Raw genomic sequence first — 20,675 nt, 5'->3', positions numbered from 1 at the left:
TTTTTAAATCTTCAGTGGAGGTTAAAATATAAATTTATATTTTTTATATTTAGTGACATTTTTATGTTTAGTAAAGTTTTTTGTAAGTGTTAAATTGTTTGTTGTCATATGTGACCAGTCATAAGGGTCAATTTCTGAAAATTTGTATTAGGGCTGGGCCAATAAACGCTATTATAACAAATCGCGATAATTGTTAAATGTATATCAATGATAAGCTAGACTTTTTACTCTGTACTGAATTAAGAGCCAATCACACAGCAGAAATATGCAACATTGGCTATCTAAAAGTCTGTCGACATTTAATGGACCCTCTTATTTTTGTGTTTATATCGTTCAATATGGAAAATAATTATTGAGATTGCATTTTTGCCATATCACCCAGCCCTAATTTATTGCTAATAAAAAAGCTTTTCATTGATGTATGATTTGTTAGCATGAGATATTATTTGGCCAAGACACAACTATTGAAAAATCTGTTATCTGAGGGTTTAGAAAAATGAAAAAAAAGGGAAAATGATCATTAAAAAGATCTATTAATGTTGTCAAATATTGATGTATTTTCTATAGGATATTTACTGAATTCCTCCTGTTTACATTTATGCTAAAATCTTTCGAATATATAGGTAAAAGGATCATTTTTGTTTCATACAATGTATTCTTGGCTTTTGCCTCAAATATACCTGTGCAGCATAATATTTTTTTTATTAAAAGTTTATTTATTTTTTTTACCTTTAAATTATTTAATTTGACCTAACTTAAATTTGAAGTCCTTTTAGTTAGTTAATTACAACCCAGGGTCACAAATGACAAAATATTTAAAAATATTTTTTTTCATAATTGAAGTCAAATTAAATCATTTAAATTCATTTTATTTAATTTGATTACAACGTTCTTTGATTAAAAAATTATATAATATAAAAAAATCATGAAAATACATAGAAATATAGTAAAGGTGTGAAACTGGCCACCAGTGGGCGCCGCAGAGCTCTGTTTCACACACACTCGCACATATCCATAGATAAAAACTTATGTCAGACCCTTCGTACTCTCCATATAAACACACACTTGATTTTTCTGAGAACTCCATAGTTTGCAATAATTAATCATCTTTAATTAACTTAATCTCATAACCACCCTCTTCTCCCTTCCTCCAGGGGGCAGCAGCAGTGGACGGGCGTCTGAAGCGCGGAGACCAGCTCCTGTCGGTCAATGGAGAGAGTCTGGAGGGCGTCACACACGAGCAGGCTGTGGCCATATTGAAGAAGCAGAGGGGAAGCGTCACACTCTCCGTCCTCACCTAACAAACACTACAATCACTGAAAACACACACACACATGTCCGAAAGAGACTCTTTGAATCCACAAAGTCATCTCGCCCTGTTACTGTTCGTGCAAACATCAATGCGAAGTGTGATCATAAAAGGAAATTCTTGTGCCGTCTTTGTCTTAGACTTGTAGCTTTTCCACAGGTGGCTGTGATGGTGAATTGTGGGTAAAGTTGATATGAGTGCTGGTAACTCAAGACCTGGAGGAAGATTTATAGTGGTAGACGAAATACACAGACTAAATTATAGTTTGAATTTATTACCATGTTTTGGGTATGTATACGTACACTGACAAACGCGCCTTATTTCCACAATTTATTTGCAATAAATGTAGTGTAGATGAGTTTATGGATGGGTGTTAAAAAGGGACTGACAGATGTGCCTTGGAACGGGCAGGTCAGAGTGTGCTGGCATGTTAGGGTTAGTGATTATTAGCATCATTTCTGATTTATGTTATTAAATATTGAAGAAATAGATTGGTATTCACAGAAAAAAATACCCTTATGTTGTTCCAAACCTGTCTTGTTTTTTTTTTTTTTATGTGGAGTTGAAGTTAAGATGTTTAGCAGAATGTTCACGCTGCACTTTTTCATACATTAAAAGAAAACAGAGAGGTTTTGAGGATTATCAAATAATCATGACGGAATCACAAATGTTGTCTTCCGGTGTGATTCAAATTCATTTTTATGCATTACTTTATGAAAAGCTATTAATGTAGGTCATTTGTCACACAAAATTTTCTGTAGGGTTAAAATTAGATACTTGGGTAAATGTTCATGCTGCTCTTTTTTCATTAAATGCAAATTTTGAGAAAAATGGTTGAAGTTGGTTCTTGCGGGCTACATTTGAAGCCTTTGTCGGTCAAATGAGATATGTTTTTTTAATCTCTTCAACAGTCATATAAGAGCTCATTTTTTAATACTTCAGTAGAGTTAAAAAAAATAGATATTTTGCAAAATGTTCACACTGCTTTTTTTATTCTCCAGTTCTTGTTCCATGCTTCAGTTCTTGTTAAAATCTGTTAAAATAATACAGCTAATAATATAGGTTGTTTTTGTAATTAGTTTAAAGTGAGATATTTAGCATGATGTTCCAGCTGCTCTTTTCATCTGAAGAAAATTTTTTGGTAAAAAGTGGAATGAAATTATTTCCAATATTTTGCATAAAAAATCCAGAAAAATTCCCTGAAATTACAAATTTAATTCTTTCAATTCAATACATTTCAGTTCAGGATGTTGATGGGGAGTTTTTTTTTAGATTTGAAAATCAAAAAAAAATAACCAGAAATTATATATATGAATGGAAAATGTTCCCTGAAATTAAAAGTCTTCATGCGAAGCTATAATGCAAGACATTTATTACATCATTTATTTTAACTTTACCATTTATGGCTTTGGAAATCTTCAAATATAACACACAAGATGTATTTTTGTCCTTTTTGGAAAAGAGCAGCATTAACATTCTTTAAAATGTCTTTATTTGCCTTCCACTGAACAAGTTAAGCTATAAAGGTTTGGAACAGCATAAATAATCATAATTGCAATTTTAACTTGAACTATCCCACTCTCTATTATTTTGCATCGAGATTCAAAAATCTCAAAAACAATATGCATAACAGCTTTTTACAGTTTTTGTAATTATTTTTGACACAATTGTCATTTCCCTGTAAATATGTAATTTATTTCCTTTTAAGGGTGTTTTTGCATTAACTTTGAGATATTTAGTTAACTGTTCATGCTGCTCTTTTCCATTAAATGCACATTTATGTATTTTTGACCTTCAAAAATGATGAAAGTTGTTACTTGGGCTACATCTGAAGTCTTCGTCGGTCATATGAGGGATGTTTTTTAATCTTCAGTGGAGTTGAGAATAGATATTTTGCAAAATGTTCAGGCTGCTCTTTCCTTTCACCAGTTCGTGTTCAATGTTTTAGTTCTTGTTAAAATCTGTTAAAATAATACAGCAAATAATATAGGTTGTTTTTGTAAGTAGTTTAAAGTGAGGTATTTAGCATGATGTTCATGCTGCGCTTTTCATCTGAAGAAAAAATGTTTTTGGTGAAAAGTAGACTAAAATTATTTACAATAACAATATTTTGCATTAAAAATCCAGACAAATTCCCTGAAATTACAAATTCAGTCAATTCCTAACACGTATTTCAATTCAGGATGTAGATGGGGAGTTTTTTTAGATTCAAAAATGACAATAATAATCAGAAAAATGTCAAGAAATTTATATATATGAATAGAAAATTTTCTCTGGAATTAAAATTCTTCATGTAAAACTATAACACAAGACATTTTTGGCAATTTATTATTAAACTTTACCATTAATGGCTTCAAATGTAACACGCAAGATGCATCTATATCCATGGAAGTTGTTGGAAGAGAGCAGCATTAACATTTACAAAATTTCTCAATTTTGGTTCCACAGAACAAAATGAGTTATGAAGGTTTGGAACAGCATAAAGAATCCAAATTGTAATTTTTACACAAACTATCCTACTCTATTATTTTGCATCAGGATTCCAAATACACTACCCAAAACCATAACATAGCTTTTTACCATTTTTGTTATTAATTTCCACACAATTGTCATTTCCCTGTAAGTAAGTAATTTATTTCCTTTTTTTAGGGTGGTTTTGCATCTGTTTTGCCTTCATGAAGATGTCTCACGTCCTAGTTTAACACTGTGTGTGTCTGTGTGTCACAATATGAGGAAATCCTGTGTCAGTCTGTCCTACAGGAAGTGTAGCAGGCTTTTGAGTGACTGTCAGGCGTGGAAAACCTCATCCAGACCATCTAGGATTTCGTAAGCACATCCTCATATGATGCCTCTTGAATTTTTGTGCCATGTGGACAGTGTGTTCAAAAGCTGTCCAGTGCTACAACCCTTTAAAAAGATTGCCTGTATCCCCCATGCCTGTCTTCCCGCTTTCTCTTGAAAGAAATGCAGTCTGCTATTTTCCGCTAGATCTTTACATTTGGGCTGTGAACCGCAAATAAAAAACCGGCTTGAATCACATCCATTCATCAATTTGCACTCGGATGACTCCATGGCAGTGACCCGAAGTTAGTAACCCCTTTATATCAGACATTTTTCTGTCAGTGTAATGTTTTTACAGTCCAAAGAAACCATTTAGCTGCTTTCACAAAGTAGATTTATTAACATTTACAACACAAACAACTGGTCATTATGCTCTGTGGCTTCATTTTGGATGAGTAGAATTTATCTAAAGTGTCAGAAAAATAAAGTTATTTTCATTTTAAGTGTCTTTTGGGTTCTGTATAATTCTAATGTTTGAGAAGTATTTTTATTTATTTATTTTAGTGCGCAAAATACATTCACTTTACCCATTTCTCTTTATTTGTTTTTTTTTTAAATAATGTAATCATTTAGTTCATTTTTAATTAAATTATTATTAAAACATTATTATAGACATATTACATATAACAATTACGTATAACAAATGTACGTCATTGATCTTCACTGTAAAAAATGTTGGCTTCCACACAATTCCTTCATGTTCTCCCAACACAAATGAATCATTTTCACAAATTTAAGTGGATTGAAGATAAACCAATTAGGTTTCTTAAAACTACTCAAGGATTGTTGATTTAGCTCAATTTAAATTAGTAGTTTGAACAAACGGCGAAAATATTTTGTTGAGTGTTTGATCACGTCCCGAAATATTTATTGAGCAGCTAATTGGCATTTATTTGATTCATCGACTAAAATAGTGTTTTCACATGAATAAAAGTGCAGTTATAGATCAAATATACAATATTAACGATGTTTGTAAATGAACTGTAATATGAGCTGTATTTTACTGTAGGGCAGGTATGCAGTATGTTACTGTATTTTAAAGCTGCATTGTGAAAACGGTGGAAGTGGGGAGCTGTTAACCTCGACTGAGGATGCTGTCGGATGGTGAAAGGAATACTTTGAGAATCTCCTCAATCCCACTAATATGTCTTTCATTGAGGAAGCAGAGACTGGAGATGCAGGGGTGGACTCACCCATCACCCATGCTGAGGTCACTGAGGTAGTTTGCAAGCTACGCAGTGACAAAGCAGTAGGAGTGGATGGGATTCACCCTGTGTATCTTAGGTCTCTGGGTATTATGGGGCTGTCTTGGCTTACACGTATCTACAGTATCGCATGGAAGTCGGCAACAGTACCGCTGGACTGGGCAACTGGGGTGGTGGTTCCTATTTTTAAGAAGGGGGGCCGGTGGGTGTGCTCTAACTAGGGATCACACTCCTTAGCCTCCCTGGGAAATGGCAAGGTATTGGAGAGAAGGATCCGGCCGAAGGTTGAACCTGGGATCCAGGAGGAACAATGCGGGTTTTCGTCCAGGCCGTGGTACACTGGACCAGCTCTTTACCCTCCCCAGGATCCTCGAGGAATCATGGGAGTATGACCAGCCAGTCCACTTGTGTTTTGTGGACTTCACTTTCGCCAATTTGTGAAGTTTTTTTTCCCCTCTCTGCTGTCGCCACTAGCTTGCAAGGTTTGGGATCTGTAGAGCTATGCATCGATGGATTTGCTCTCCAGTGCATAACCCTCAGTAGTGGTTATTAAACTACACTGAACTGAACTGAACTTAATCACTAAAAAAGCTGAACTACACTGTTCCAATTTCCTATGATCTTTTATGTGAAGCTGCTTTGACACAATCTACATTGTAAAAGCGCTATAGATATAAAAGTGAATTGAAAAAAAAAAAACTTGGAGAAGGCATTTGACCTTGTCCCTCGTGGCATTCTGTGGAGGGTGCTCTGAGTATGAGGTCAAAGGCGTTTTGTTAAGGGTTGTCTCTTCCCTGTATGAACAGAATAGGAATTTCGTTCGCATTGCCGGCAATAAGTTAGACTCGTTTATAGTGCATGTTAGACTCCGGCAGGGAGTCCCCAATTCTGTGGTTCGGGGACCACAGGATCTCATTTCTGTTATTCACAGATAATGTTGTTCTTTTGGCTTCATCGAACATGGACCTTCAGCATGCACTGGCGTGGATGAGAATCAGCGCCTCCAAGTCCGAAGCCATGGTGCTCCACCAGAAAAATGTGGTTTGCCATCTTCAGATTGATGGAAAGTCCTTTCTTACCCCAGGTGGAGGAGTTCAAATATCTTGGGGATTTGTTCACGAGTAAGGGAAAGATGGAACGTGAGATTGACAGGCGGATTGGTGCAGCAGTAATGAGGTCGATGTACCGCTCCATTGTGGTAAAGAAGGAGCTGAGCTGAAAGGCAAAGTTCACGATTTACCGATAAATTAAGTTCCTACTCTCACCTATGGTCATGAGCTTTGGGTCTCGGATACAAGCGGCCGAAATGAGTTTCTTTTGCAACGTGGCAGGGGTACCTTATAGGAGAGGGGAAGCTTGGAGTAGAGCCGCTGCTTCTCCACATCAAGAGAAGTCAGCTGAGGTGGTTGGGGCATCTGTTTTGGATGCCTCCTGGACCCCTACCTAGGGAGGTGTTCTAGGCATGTCCCACTGGAAGGAGGCCTCAGAGAAAACCCAGGACACGCTGGAGGGACTATGCTTCTCGGCTGGCCTGGAAATGTCTCAGGATCTCCCCGGAGAAGCTGAAGAAAGTTTCTGATGAAAGTGAAGTCTGGGGTTCTCTCCTAAGACTGCTGCCCCCGCGACCCGGCTCCGGAAAAGCGGATGAAAATGAGACGAGATGAGTTTTTTACTTTTGAAAAATTAAGTTACTTGAGTTACTAAGCTAAGTTACTTTGGAAAAGTAATGCATTACAGTACTGAGTTAGTCCCAAAAAAAGTAACTAGTTGCGTTTTTTGCGTGTTTTAGTTGCTTTTTATGGTTATGTATTCCAATACTTTTGTGTTACTTTTCATTACCTTTGCTGAGGCTTAATTTCTTTCAGAACTTTTTAAGAGGAGCTCTGTATTTATATACACACTGTATAAACTACACCTTCACCTAGTTTAGCAATGTGTTTGCTACTTTCTGTACTTTTTGTTTTATGCAAAATCACTGTCCATTGAGACAATCCCCTTTATCTTTTCTTTGATGCGTTAAAAATAATAAACTAATTCTCTTAATGAGTGTGTGGTTCAACATGACCACAGTACATTAATTTTAATTCAGCAATTTATTTTTTAAAAGCTAATCAATTAAACTAAACAGTAAATTTTAACATTTTTAAAAAAGTAACTCCTATATTATTACTTATATTTTTAAGCAATGCATTAATGTTTCTTATAATGCATTACCCCTAACACTGGATCGACATATTCTGTAAATACATATACAGCAAGATAAATAGAGCTGTAAATAAATTATTTTTGCTGTAACTGATTTACAGTAAGTTACTCTAGATTCTACAATAAATTGTTAACAGTGCATGCAGCTTTAGGAGATCTAAATTAGAGAACCATTTCATATATAAATGGGTCTCTAATAGTTTATTGTAAATTGATTTACCATTAAATTAAACCATTTTCACTGTTAGTCTTTTTCAAAAAAAAAAGAATGGTAGAGTATAATGATTTATTACTAAAAGAGTTTTTTTCTGATATTTGCACGATTGAAACTGCTACAAAAACTGACGCCCTCTAGAATTAATAAGTTAGTGTTTAGTCGATTTGTAAATCAACAAAAATCACCTTTGGTACAAAAAGAAAAGCTGTGTCGGCTATTAAAATTATAACCGTTTACAACAGAATTAAGTTTAGCATTGTGCTGACACTGACATTTCCTTGAAATTACATTGCAGTGACTTTTTCTTCAGTCTGGTGAACGATTACATTCTCATACATGTTAGGACCATCACCGCTCCTGAAAAGCAAATGTAAACATTATCTTTAATAGTAAGATATGGTCACTATAATCATGAACATTAATATTTAAAGCTTGAAATACGTTGTAAATGAGTGTTCAGCTTTAAAACATTGTGTTGCATTTAATTTCTTTCCACAGATCAAATTGCATTTTAGTCCCTGTAAAAAGACACTGTAAAAGCGATTACTTGACATTTTAGAGCAGTGAGTAAACCTGTTACATTTAAAGTGATAAGCTGACCTTAACAATAAAGTGGGGAAATATGTTGACTTTAAATAATAATTAAATCTTCTATGTTCATAATCATTTTAAAAAATTGTAGATAATTTTAAAAATTGTAGATTTAATGGTTCCAAGTTATAACAGGTTTACTTGACCTTGCTTGGAAAAAAGTGAGCAAACCCTTTATTTTTAAAGCGATTAGTTGACTTTACTTTTTCATGAATAAACCAGTTGCTTTTAAAGGGATTAGTTGAGTTTACTTAAAAAATAGTTAACCCTTTGCTTTTACTCATTTAAAGTAAAGTCAATTAACCCATAAAAGTAATGGGTTTACAATTATTGTTAAAAGTGGTCAGTTGACTACATTTTTTTATTTCAAAAGTGAGTAAAATGCTTGCTTTTAAAGTGATTAGTTGACTTTACCTAAAGTTTGTAAACCCATTCATTGACTGCTTTTTTGTGAGAGAGCCTGTTGCTTTTAAACAATTGTTTGACTTCACTTTTTAATTAGCACTTTTTTAGCGATTAAACCCATTGATTTTAAAGCCATTAGTTGATTTTACTTAAATGAGTGAGCTTGTTGCTTTTAAAGCAATTATTTGATTTAACTGGTAGCAATTTCAAATATTTGTACACAACTTAATGTTTGGTTTACTAATATGAACTAACTATTAGTAATATATTATGGTAAGTATTCGCTTGTTGACGTTAATGTTATTTAGGGAAAATAACGTTACCTCATGTTAACTCACAGTGCATTAACTAATGGTAACAAGCACAATATTAGATTTTAATTATGCATTAGTTAATGTTAAACTGTGACTAATAAATGCTTTACAAGATTATTCATACTTATTGTTAGTAAATACATGAACATTAACTAATGTACCATTATTCTAAAGTGTACTTTTCTTAAGTGTACAAAATGCTTTTGAAGCGATTAGTTGAATTAACTTTTTTCAAATTAGTAGACTCATTGCTTTTAGAGTGAATAGTTGACTTTACAAAAATAAATCAAGTTTTAAAGCGACTAATTGACTTTACTTGAAAAAGAGAGTAAACCTGTTGCTTTTAAAGCCACTAGTTGACTATAAATAAAGTTGGTAAACATGTTGCTTTTGAACAGATTAGTTGACTTTACTTTAAAAAGAGAGTAAACCCGTTGCTTTTAAAGCATTAGTTGACTGTACTTAAAGTGGTAAACCTGTTGCTTTTAAACCGATTGGTTGATTTACTTTAAAAATTGAGTAAACCCATTGCTTTTAAAGGAACTAGTTGATGTTACTTTTAAACAAAAGAGTAAACCCCTTTGCTTTTAAAGCATAAGTTGACTTTAAAGAAGTGAGTAAACCTGTTTACTTACCATCATTTAGTAAATGATCTATTTAAATAATTATAAAAATTGAGTCAATTTAACAGGTCCAAGTTGCAAAGGTTTACTCACTATTCTAAGCAAAGTCAACTTGTCACTTTTAGGGCAACAGATTAACTCACTTTTTTAAGCAAAAGTACTCACATTTTACATTGCAGTTTTCCATGAGCTCAATCTGTGAAAGAGTGTCTATGTATAGTATTGGATCAATCTGAGCTTTATAACGGTTGTATAATAGAGGTTTTATTTACCTGACTGCGTCAAGACTGGTTTCATGGATTGATGATCCATTAGTCATGGCGTATGCATTCGGTATGACTGCTTCTGGTTGGCTTTAGTCAACAAAGATGGATTTAAATAGTGTTAATACAACTATATTTGGAAAATAGGGGATTTACGTGAACAATCTTAAAAGATATATAAACAAATAGCAATAAAAAAACATACAATAATGTTAAACATAAAATGCGGTACATGTGACTTCGTAGATATAGAGGGTTCATTGGTTTGAATAGATTATAAAAACTGGCAGCAGAGACCAAGAGGAATCCTTCAAGTTTCCATTAGAACTTTATATATAATTCAGATAAATTTAGTCAATACTCTAGTAGATATTGTTACACTAGTATTTACTCACTAGTACCTATTTAATCGATATGATTACTTATTTAAGTTTTTTATTCTACTTGTAATTTGCTTTGTGGCTGTTCTGACTAGTTATAACATAAAAACGAGTCAAAACAAAAGCAGGTGCAGCTATTAGGAAAACTTTTTCATTACAAACGATACTAGTGTTTAATAAAAAAGTGCTGGTATTTAAGAAAAGGGATCTTATTAAAAGTATTGGTGTTTAATGAAGTATCGCAAATTATCTAACAATGAATTATTGGAGTAATAAATACTAGTATATATTAAACAAAACTAGTATATATTTGATAGGTATGATTATGGGTACAAGTATCTAATGCTTAACTACTATCTAATGTACTAGTATCAATACTGAATAACTGTACTGTGTAGTAGTCAAAAACATTCTAGTCAACACTAAAGAATTGATTTCTCAGTGACAGATCTCCATAAATCAAAGGCAACTATAAATATGTAATATGTACCAATAAATAAGAAATTAGACTAGAACTTATGAATAGGCATGCGGAGATACGGATTTTTTTTTTAGAGTGCATAGTTATAAGAACATAGTTATAAGGACATAGTTAGTAAGAGTCACTTAAGTGTTACCAGTAGCTAACCACATGAAAAAATACTGTAGTAATTGATAGTAAATACTATAGTGTTTATGAACCATATATTGTAAAGTGTAGCCTATCAATGCATTTACAACACTAATGAATACTCCAGTATACTGTTAAATAAAAAAAATAAAAAAAAAAAAAAATATATATATATATATATATATATATATATATATATATATATATATATATATATATATATATATATATATATATATATATAATAAAACTAGTGGGACGTGTTTATAACTATAGTTATTTTAAATGATCACAAATATTACTTCGTGTTTTAGTATAGTTCAAAAACTCTAGTATTTGTTCATGTAACTAGATATGAATAACTACAAATACTTACCGGGGAAAAACTAACAAACAGGTGTATCATAAAAATGGACACTTTTTTATTAAAAAAATACTTCATATTTGATGGTGAGTAAATGGCGGCAAATTGTCATTTTTAGTTTAACTTTGCCCCCTCAATGTTAAATCAATGTTGGTTTAAGTAAGGTGTTAAAATAAACATTTATCACCTTGGGTTGTTACACCAGGCTTTGTTTACAAGGAAGGAGATGAAGACGAGAAAGAGGAACACGGCGACCGCGATGATTCCCGTCAGCCAATTGGGCAAAGCTCGCCCCGCAGTCTCTGAAAGAAACACAAACCATATAACTAATGAATTCTGACGTTTATAGTAATATGTCTTAGAGGATGCTGTTACTTTCTACTAGACATCCCTTCAAAAATAAATAGCCTAACTTACCTGCTTGAGCCGCAACAAGTCCCAATGTGAGCAGAAACCAGTAAAACACAGAGACTGGTTTTCCCATGTTTAATTCCTCTTTAAATGCGCAATAACAATTCAGTGCTCGAATCTGAAACCCTGTATGGAAGTGTTCTTTCACCAGGAAACTTCACTGGATGAAAAAAGACGGCACTAGTGGTCCAAACAGGTCGAGTCAATCATTTACCCGCTTCATGATATGAACCACCGCGGATGAATAACAGAGATGAGCAGATTGCATCTAAAGTAGGCCTAATCAAATTGTGATTTTTTGATATGAACTGCATAAATAGTCATGCCAGGCTCTTGAGGCGTCGATGGAGCTGTTAATCCAGTGAGGGAAAGTTTAATCCCGCTGTACGGAAGGTGAAGACGTTAGATTTCCGTGATAACCGTGTTTGTCTGGTTTGCATTCCATGGTTTTCAATTAACGTTAGTAAAGATCTTTGACACATTGAACCCAACTGTACCGCGTTGCTTCTGTGAAAGTTACAGTTTAGCTAAGGACAACTTTCACCATTTTTGACATCATTGTTTTAATGGTTTAGCAGTCCCGTGGTAATTAATTCATAAAACGCTTGTCGGCTAACACATTTCTGAGGTAAATCCAGATCTATTAGCCTGCTTGCAAATAATATCACAGACAAGATTTACCCAAACCCGGATATCTGAAATTTAAGGAGTGTTTGGCCTGAAATATTTTGTGTACATCGATCTTATAAACATCTTTTGGTTTTGTTGTTGTTGATCAAACACTCCACATGTGAACTCAAACATCAAATAGACATCTCAGCGACGTATACAGGGGTTCCTGGGTGAAAAGAACTATTATCAATACCAAGGTGGGTTTGATTCCCAGACAAAGTTCATTAATTTTCTATAGCTATTTCTTGAATTCCTAAGATTATGTTAAAGCAAAATAACCTAATTCATTGACTATATTTCAATAAATATCTAAAAAATTGTTTGATAAAATGTCATTGACCTTCAATGTGTATTTTCCCCCCTTTGTTTGCCTTTGCTATGTCTGTATGTCTTTACAGTTATAAAGCCAATGCACTGTGCAAGATTAATAATCTATTGTAATAAGCATATTGGCAAAAGTCAAGAAAATTCCTAAAGTTTGGGTGAGGTTTGACTGTTTCATCGCAAATCGATGAATTAGCATTCGTTAAAGGGTTAGTTCAGAAAGAAACGAGTATTTGGTTTACACTGTATTTTATAGTATCTACAATTCATGCTATTATAAAACTTAACTAGGTTAATTAACTGCTTGTTAGTAGTAAAACAGTGATTTTGGGTATTGATGTAGAACAAAATCATATTTTATATGTAGGCTACTAATAAACAGTTAATATCTTAAAATAGGCATGTATTAGGCCAGTAGTTAAAAGTGTGAATTGTTACTTAAACTAGTTAAATAAATTTCTGTTATAAATCACTGAAGCATCAGATTGCCCATAGTAAACCTCACCCTGATCTGGAGTAGGAGAAATAGATGGACAAAGTCATATTTACAGTTTTTCTTGGAGCTATATATGAGTTACTTGGTGCACACCACATTAACTAGACAGTTGTTTGCAAAAAAAAAAAGTACTAGAAAGATTTATTCTTGTACAGTGTCTGCATGCTTCTCTCTGTAATTTAAGAGCAATAAGAAAAAAAAAATTCATCAAGTGCATCTGTACCAACTGACCTGTTTTGATCTTCTAATGAGTTATGAATTTAATTTGTTTGTGCACCACTTTTCAAGTCACCACTTTTTTTTTTTTTTTTTTTTTTTTTTTTTTTACAAATTATACTGCAAAATCGTTAAAAAGATTTACTTCTCCATCATTTGCGCAGTGGCAATTTGTAACTAATTTACATTTTAGGAAATTAGAGGCTAATTCTTATAAACTCCCTTGTGTATTTCAATCCAATTCATGTTTATTTCTATACCGCTTTTACAATGTAGATTGTGTCAAGGCCTCTTAACATAGAGTTTCTAGTAAAGTCCAGATTTCAGAGGTGAGTATTTCCATACTGCTCACACAAATTGTAAAGATTATGGTGGGATCTTTACTTAACATTTTTTAATCATGCGTTTTGTACACAAATAATTGCAAGTATAAATGAATTACCCACCAATTCGCCAAATGTTAAATAGTAAAAATATATGTTAACATGAAATCACGTTGGTCCTCTGTAGCTATGCATGGGTCGGTATAACATTCTAATGGTATGATTACCTTGGATAAAAATTTCACGGTATTGTGCTCACTGCTCTAAAATATGTTCTTTTTTTTAAATGTCTGGGTAAAAAAAACAACTTTTTTCCCCTTTAAATGCAATATATTTGATTATTATTTATTTTTTATTTTTTTGAAAGATTTATAATATTTTGTAACAGTAAACATGTCAGGCCAAATAATTCAAATGAATCATTGACTTCTACGGTCTTCATTTGTTTCAAAAACACAAATTTCTTTACAATTTAAAATAGCATCTGTGGATATTTTTTTTGCTGGAGATATTGTTGTACTTAAAAAAATGAGCTTAGGAACAGTATTTAAGAAAATGTGGGCAATTTTAAAACCTTGACTTTTCCAAAGCGAGGTATACCTTGAAAATGATTATTGACCTATGCCTAGCAGCCACATGTGAGAATGTAAGAATCTATTAGCATGGCAGCCTTTAAAGAAAATGATAATATTATATAAGTGTTTACAATGAAATGGACCATTGTTTGTAATATTGCTGCTAAACTGAAAAATTAAATGGTACTAATATTAATTCACATTTGCACATGGTATTAACATGTTTTATTCTGTCTAATCCCAAGTCGACTGTTACAAATACAGAATGAAATGCTGTCTAAAATGTTTTGTGCTTGTCTGCTTTCAACAGCTTCCTGTTTACACCTGATATTGAAGATGTGTTTTCAGCTGTCCCGTATCAAGCAGACAAACAGTACTTCAGAGGTATTTAAAAAATACTGTACATTTATGAAATGTGCTTCACACAGATGAGTGGGCTTGACAAACCACCGGTAGAAACAGTCTTCTCTCTTCTCTTACTTAAAAAACTCCCCCTCCTTACTCCAGCATTTTAGGGTGCCTTCACACCTGCCTTATTTAGCTCGGTTGAATTGCACTAGAGTTCGTTTTCCCTATAGGTGCCGTTCGTTTTGGCAGGTGTGAGTGCAGCAATCGTACTCGAGTGCGCACCAAAAGCGGACCAAAAAGCAAACCGAGACCTGCTTGAACAGGTGGTGTCGGTACGCTTTCAAACTAACCCTGGAGCTGTTCGTTTGTGGTGAGAATGTGATCCGTACTAAAACAAACCCATCCGCAAAAAGTACTGCATCTTTTGGACTAATCCAGCTGCCGTAGGCCGATGAGGTGTATGGGATATGGAGGAAAATATTTGTTGACAGCGCTTTACCAACAGAGAGAGAGGGAAAAACATTACCTGATGGATCGTTGATAATATTTCAGCAAGATGACCATGTTGCAGTTTAGCTAAATTAATTCACGCTTTCTCCTGAAGTGACGAGCGATGCATTAAAACATTGTTTTTCAGCCGCGGCTGCTCTTCATTCTCAAAATGTATAGTTTGTTTAGAGCAGGAATACAATCAGTCAGCGCAGTCGTCCCTCCAGAGTAAAAAGCGAAATTTTGTGTTTGCCGGTTTGTTTACTTGCGGGAGTTCATTGGCATTTTCCCGCACGTGAATTCTGACCAATCGATAAGCAGTTTAGGAACTATGTTCAACAACATCTGGCCAATGAGAGATGTGGATTTTGTCAGATGAGTGCAGTTTGGTTCTTTTTTTTAACTGGTTCGGACCAAAGCAGTCAGTGTGGTGTGAAAACGACCCAAAGACGGCAGAATATTCAACAATGTATCATTTGTTCCAGACCAAATGAAGTGAACTACAGATGTGTAAGCACCTTAACTCTCTAAACCAATGACTGTAAATAATATGGCCGACGCGACAGGCCCTTTTCCCATTGAACGCCTTGAGGGCAAAACGCCTGCTTGACGGGCACAAACTGTCGCAAAAGACTGCTGAAACTGGAGCCTTGACATGCGCAGAAGGACTGTCTGATGGAGTCAGAGGAGGAGCCGCGAAAATGAGCGGAGTCGAGCTTCCAACCAAACGCTTTATGTAAAATCAACCACGCCCCCCGAACTTCTCAGCATGCGTTTGCTGTCATATCAACACAAATGGATGTAATAACGTTAACAAATATGAGGGTTTTATATATTCATTCGCGCCAGCTCCGGGCCGCAGCGCATAACCTACTCGCGGCGTCGCGGGCTGATTCCGGCTCGCATGCGGCAGCGCCGGCTCGCTCGGCCGCCGCATCTGGCTCGATTGACTCGGGCTGGAATCGGGCAGTGAGTCCAGGCATCCGGAGTAGGTCCAGCAGAGGTAGTCAGTCTGAGCTCTGAGGGGTAAGTCTCCGGCAGGCGAGAATCTAGCTGGAACTGGCCCGAGTGTGTTTTGCTATCTGGGTGGTTAGGTGTGTATCAGCAAACTAATAAAGCCCGAAAAAAAGCCCTGACCTTAGCGAATAAACAGTGTTCCACCAGGATCATGTATGTCAGAAACTGTAGTTTACTGCTTATCTCATTTTGTCATGGTAAAATAACACAGAAATCGAATAATAACACTTCAGTCTCCTGCCGAAGCTCAGACACGCTGCTTTGAGAAACTGTCAATCACAACTGTCAATCACGATGACACGCCCAGCATTAAATTACTGCTAAAAACAAACTGTTTACAAAAATGAAGATCTGCACCTATTTCAGCACAATAACCAGTGCCTTAATCGACCAGAACCATCTTTCGGGACATTTTATTGCAAGTGTAATCATTTTTTTTATTTGGGCTCAAATCTCCTTCATTAACACAGAGGAGGCGGGCTTTATGACTTGTACTGCAGCCAGCCCTCAGGGGGCGATCTAACGGCCGAGACCTTCACTCAAACGCAGGCTTGCAGCACACTTGCTCTAAACACTAATAGTTCCTTTGTATAATTAGCACTTGTTGTGTGTATTGCCTCTTCTTGCTGAATCACTGAATATGCCTCCTCAATTGTTAGCTACTTTAGACAAACGTGTTTACTAAATGTAAATGTATAGCTCATATTGAAGTCTGTGTAAACCGGAAGTTACTAAAACCTTTATTTCAGTATGTGAATGTTCTTTAAAGCAAGTAATCAACTTTGATTGAAGATAACCAAAACAAAAAACAATGTGCACTTGCTAATAAACATTGTACATTTTTATTTCACACAGACTTTAAGATGCACTTTTATTAATCTGTTTATACAGTGCTCAGCATATTTGAGAACAGCCCATTTTGAAGATGAATATTTTATGCATTTCCCAGTGAATATAGGCAGAATGTTTTTAAGCATTTAAACAAAAGAGGTTTATTAAACAGATGTATTTATTGAATTAATATTTTAGTCACCATGCATATTTAGAAATGGAAAGATAATACAATTAAATTCAAGCACAATTTTGCTAAATAAATTACAAACTACAAAATTTTAACTAAATTTTTCCATATTTTGCTTCACTTGATTTTTTCCTCTTTTTGAAATTGGCATTTAATATTTTTCTATAACATAAATTTGGGTGTTGAAGTTTTTGGACCGTTATTGTAAATTATTTTGTTAGATAAGCTCCACATTTGGTTTCAGTACTGACAGTAATGCATATGCACAAATATAATATTGTATAGCTTCCTATTAAAAACATGAATATAAAATAGACATTTGTGAGGAATGTCACTTAGCTGTCAATGAGTATATGCTGAGCACTGTAAGTGGAACACCCTGAATATAAGTATGAAAAGAGTGAAGACACGCACACACACACAAAAAAAAAACAGTGTTTAAACCAGTTAGAACCAGGGCCTAAATATTCCATGAAATGTTAACAATTACACAACGCTCTTTTACACCTCTCTTGACTAACCTCCCACAACAACAAGTAGATAAATAACTTGTATGTTCAGACTTGAGTCTATTTCACTCCGGCTTTACTCTTATTAATGTGATACTGAAAAAAAGTGAAAACATGAAACTATAAAATGAACATTCTGTCGTAATACTTCAAAAAATACGTTTGCTGTTTGTTATAACTACTTATTTAAAATGAGCTAAAACAACACAACGCTTGAGCTTTTTGGGGAAAACAACTTAACTGTTTTATGTTCAATCAACCTAAAATTGTACAAACCATTAAGGTAATCCATTTCCGTCGGGATAACCTGAAGGGATTGTGTCGAAACCAGCATTTATTTTTACAGTGTACAGTCAAAAAATTGCAGTTTGTTCAATTTACTTCTATAAAATAAGCAAAAACAGCACAACTCATTAGGTTTTTTAGGACAACTTAATTGTTTTATATTCAATCCACTTAAATTTGTAAAAACTAATGTTAACTTAATTTATTTATGCTGTCTCAACAGAAATCCATTGTTTGGAACATTATATACTCCTCTACAACTTGTTTCAAACCTATTTAAGTTTTATTCTTCTGTTGAACACAAAAGAAAATCATCTGAAGAATGTTGCAAACCAGTAACCATCGACCTCCATAGTATTTATTGTCAATGGATGCCAGTTGCTCCCAGTTTCCAACATTCTCCAAAATCACATGTGAAAAACTCAGTGCTTTCGAACCACTTCAGTGCAAACAAATGAGTAGTTTTTATTTTTGGATGAACTATCTCTAATCCTCAAGTGCACATAAGCGAGGTGAAAAGAGACAGAGTAATTGATTAACCTCCCAAAAAGAGGTGTATTTTGGACGAGGACCACGATCCGCCCCTCTGGACTCCAGGGACACATGAGCGTCCCACAGCCCAGAGGAAATTAGCAGCCCTTTATAACTAGTAAAATGCTCTGTTAAAGCGTTAACACCTCACAGAGAGTCCCAAGAGAGCTACTTCTGCCGATGGTTTGGTAAGATAGTCATGAGAGCCCCCGATGGAGACTCTTTCCACCGTCCCGTCCCGCCTCTGAGAACCAGACCTTCGGGACGTTCACTCGTCCCAGAAGGAGGGGCGTCTTAATTGAATACTCTTGTCTAGTTATCTCAGGGTAATGATGGGCTTTATCGGTCGGTTAAGCATGTCTTTTTGTTGTGACAGAGCCTCCTTTGAGATCCATCCAGGTTGAAGCTTCGTAGCCTCCGGTTTTTGGGGAAAAAGGCGGATGTGTTGTGCTTAATTAAAATGGGAAAAGATGCCGTCCAAATTCCCTGATTAAATCCATACTGCTGATTCAAGAGCGCGAGCAGTGGCATTTAGAGATGAATGATGGGAGTTAATAGAATTAGAGTGTTTTGATGTGTGCGTGCGTGCATGTGCGCGTGTGTGGTATTCATGGGAAGCGGATGTCATTGAAGATCTAAGTAAGCTTCAAAGGATGGTTAAAACTCTAATTGAGCAAGGCAGGACTTGATGTTTGGGCCATGGCTGAGTTGGTTTGATTGAGATTTGCATAATGAGATAAATAAAGTGTGTGGTGGTTTGTTAATAGCTCAATCCAGTGGTGCCGATTGGTTCAGACCTGAAATCTAGCCGATAGCTGATTTGTAGATGATTCAAAACTGTATTTCTTTTGCAGAAGAAAATACAGAATTACAAAATACTTGTTTGTTTATTCAATCAATCACCAAAAATGCACTCCAAACATGACATTTGCCTAAGTATTTGAAATGAGCTGAATCAACACAATTCTTGAGGTTTTTTTTGAATGACAGCTTAATTATTTTATGCTCATTCCACTTAAATTTGTAAACTAATAAGTTAACTTAATTCCTGCATGTTGACCTAACACAAATCAATTGTGTTGAACTCAAAATACTGCATTGTAAATATGCTGGGTTTCCCAAAATCGATTTGTGTTGGGACAGCATAAAGGAATTAAGTTAATATATTAGTTTACAGATTTAAGTGGATTGAACATGAAACAATTAAGTTATCCCAAAAAACTCAGTTATTGTGTTGTTTCAGCTTATTTTAAATAAGTAGCTTGAACGAGCAAAAAAAATATTTTTGAGTGTGTAGTTTTTGGTTGTAAATAAATCCGTTTGTTGATGCTATTTACCAAATATAAATTATTTTATATAGTTTTTATTTAACCTTTTAATTTTGATTGATTTGTTTTTTTGATTGGGTTTTTTTTTGCTAAAAAGGTTTTGTTTAATCATGATAAAGGACTAAATATTAGATATATAATCTACATTGATTCACGCATGTTAATCTTGAAAATATATTTCAAATGTAAATATATTTATGATTAAAAATTATATATATATATAAAAAAATATATATATATATATATATATATATATATATATATATATATATATATATAATTAATACAAATTAAATAAAAATAAAAATATGAATATATATATATTATTTGTGTGTGTGTGTGTGTGTGTGTGTGTGTGTGTGTGTGTGTGTGTGTGTGTGTGTGTGTGTGTGTGTGTGTGTGTGTGTGTGTGTGTGTGTATAATACAAATTAAATAAAAACAAAATATTAATAAATAAAATTAAAAAAAAAAATATATATATATATATATATATATATATATATATTTATTTTTTTATTTATTTTTTTTTTTTTGTGCATCAGTTAAAGGGTCATTTTTGCTATAAAATCATAATAAATGAAATATATACAATCATATTATTTATGGTGACTTTCGCCAAATGTAGAATTTTATCAATATATATAACATTACTCAATTAGTGTTTTACTTTTTTATCCATTTATTGATTTGATTGTGATATTAATTGTCAAATCACAATAAATGAATATGATTTGGGGTTTTAGACTAAATAGTTTAAATTAATACATTTTATTTTTGACAAATTTTATATATATATATTAAA

At 34.0% G+C, this 20,675-nt stretch overlaps 2 protein-coding genes and 1 long non-coding RNA gene across 31 annotated transcripts in view; 2 read left to right on the top strand and 1 right to left on the bottom strand.

Moving 5' to 3' along the window:
* Positions 1-4,593, top strand: part of patj (PATJ crumbs cell polarity complex component) — a 177,843-nt gene extending 173,250 nt beyond the window's left edge. For 27 of the 28 annotated variants that reach the window (XM_087302469.1, XM_087302455.1, XM_087302462.1 and 24 more), the window contains one exon: positions 1,155-4,593. In XM_087302469.1, coding sequence (XP_087158595.1) covers positions 1,155-1,301 — 147 coding nt within the window. In that variant the 3' untranslated portion in view covers positions 1,302-4,593. 28 annotated transcript variants of the gene reach the window in all.
* pdzk1ip1 (PDZK1 interacting protein 1) lies at positions 4,468-11,900 on the bottom strand. Of its 2 annotated transcripts, XM_087302445.1 has the most exons (5): positions 11,745-11,900; positions 11,515-11,629; positions 9,983-10,063; positions 9,876-9,906; positions 4,468-8,134 (listed from the first exon to the last, which is right to left on the bottom strand). In XM_087302445.1, exons 1-4 carry the CDS (start codon positions 11,809-11,811, stop codon positions 9,879-9,881), a joined length of 291 nt encoding a protein of 96 aa, XP_087158571.1. In that variant the 5' UTR covers positions 11,812-11,900; the 3' UTR covers positions 4,468-8,134; positions 9,876-9,878.
* Positions 11,751-19,416, top strand: LOC141380098 (uncharacterized). Its single transcript, XR_015521864.1, has 6 exons — positions 11,751-12,011; positions 14,655-14,728; positions 14,942-15,024; positions 15,557-15,722; positions 16,780-17,032; positions 17,112-19,416. It is a non-coding gene; the product is annotated as an uncharacterized LOC141380098 (long non-coding RNA).
* The last annotated feature ends 1,259 nt before the right edge of the window (positions 19,417-20,675 follow it).

The sequence above is a fragment of the Danio rerio genome, chromosome 22 (assembly GCF_052040795.2).
Source record: "Danio rerio strain M-AB ecotype USA chromosome 22, GRCz13ab, whole genome shotgun sequence".
NCBI lineage: Eukaryota > Metazoa > Chordata > Actinopteri > Cypriniformes > Danionidae > Danio > Danio rerio.
This window is presented reverse-complemented; position numbering and strand designations above follow the sequence as displayed.

Coding starts and splice junctions, on each gene's coding strand:
- pdzk1ip1 (XM_087302445.1), bottom strand. CDS start 11,811: ATGGGAAAACCAGTCTCTGTGTTTTACTGGTTTCTGCTCACATTGGGA. Junction 11,630..11,744: donor ACTTGTTGCGGCTCAAGCAG/GTAAGTTAGGCT, acceptor TGTTTCTTTCAG/AGACTGCGGGGCGAGCTTTG. Junction 10,064..11,514: donor GCCTGGTGTAACAACCCAAG/GTGATAAATGTT, acceptor TGTTGACTAAAG/CCAACCAGAAGCAGTCATAC.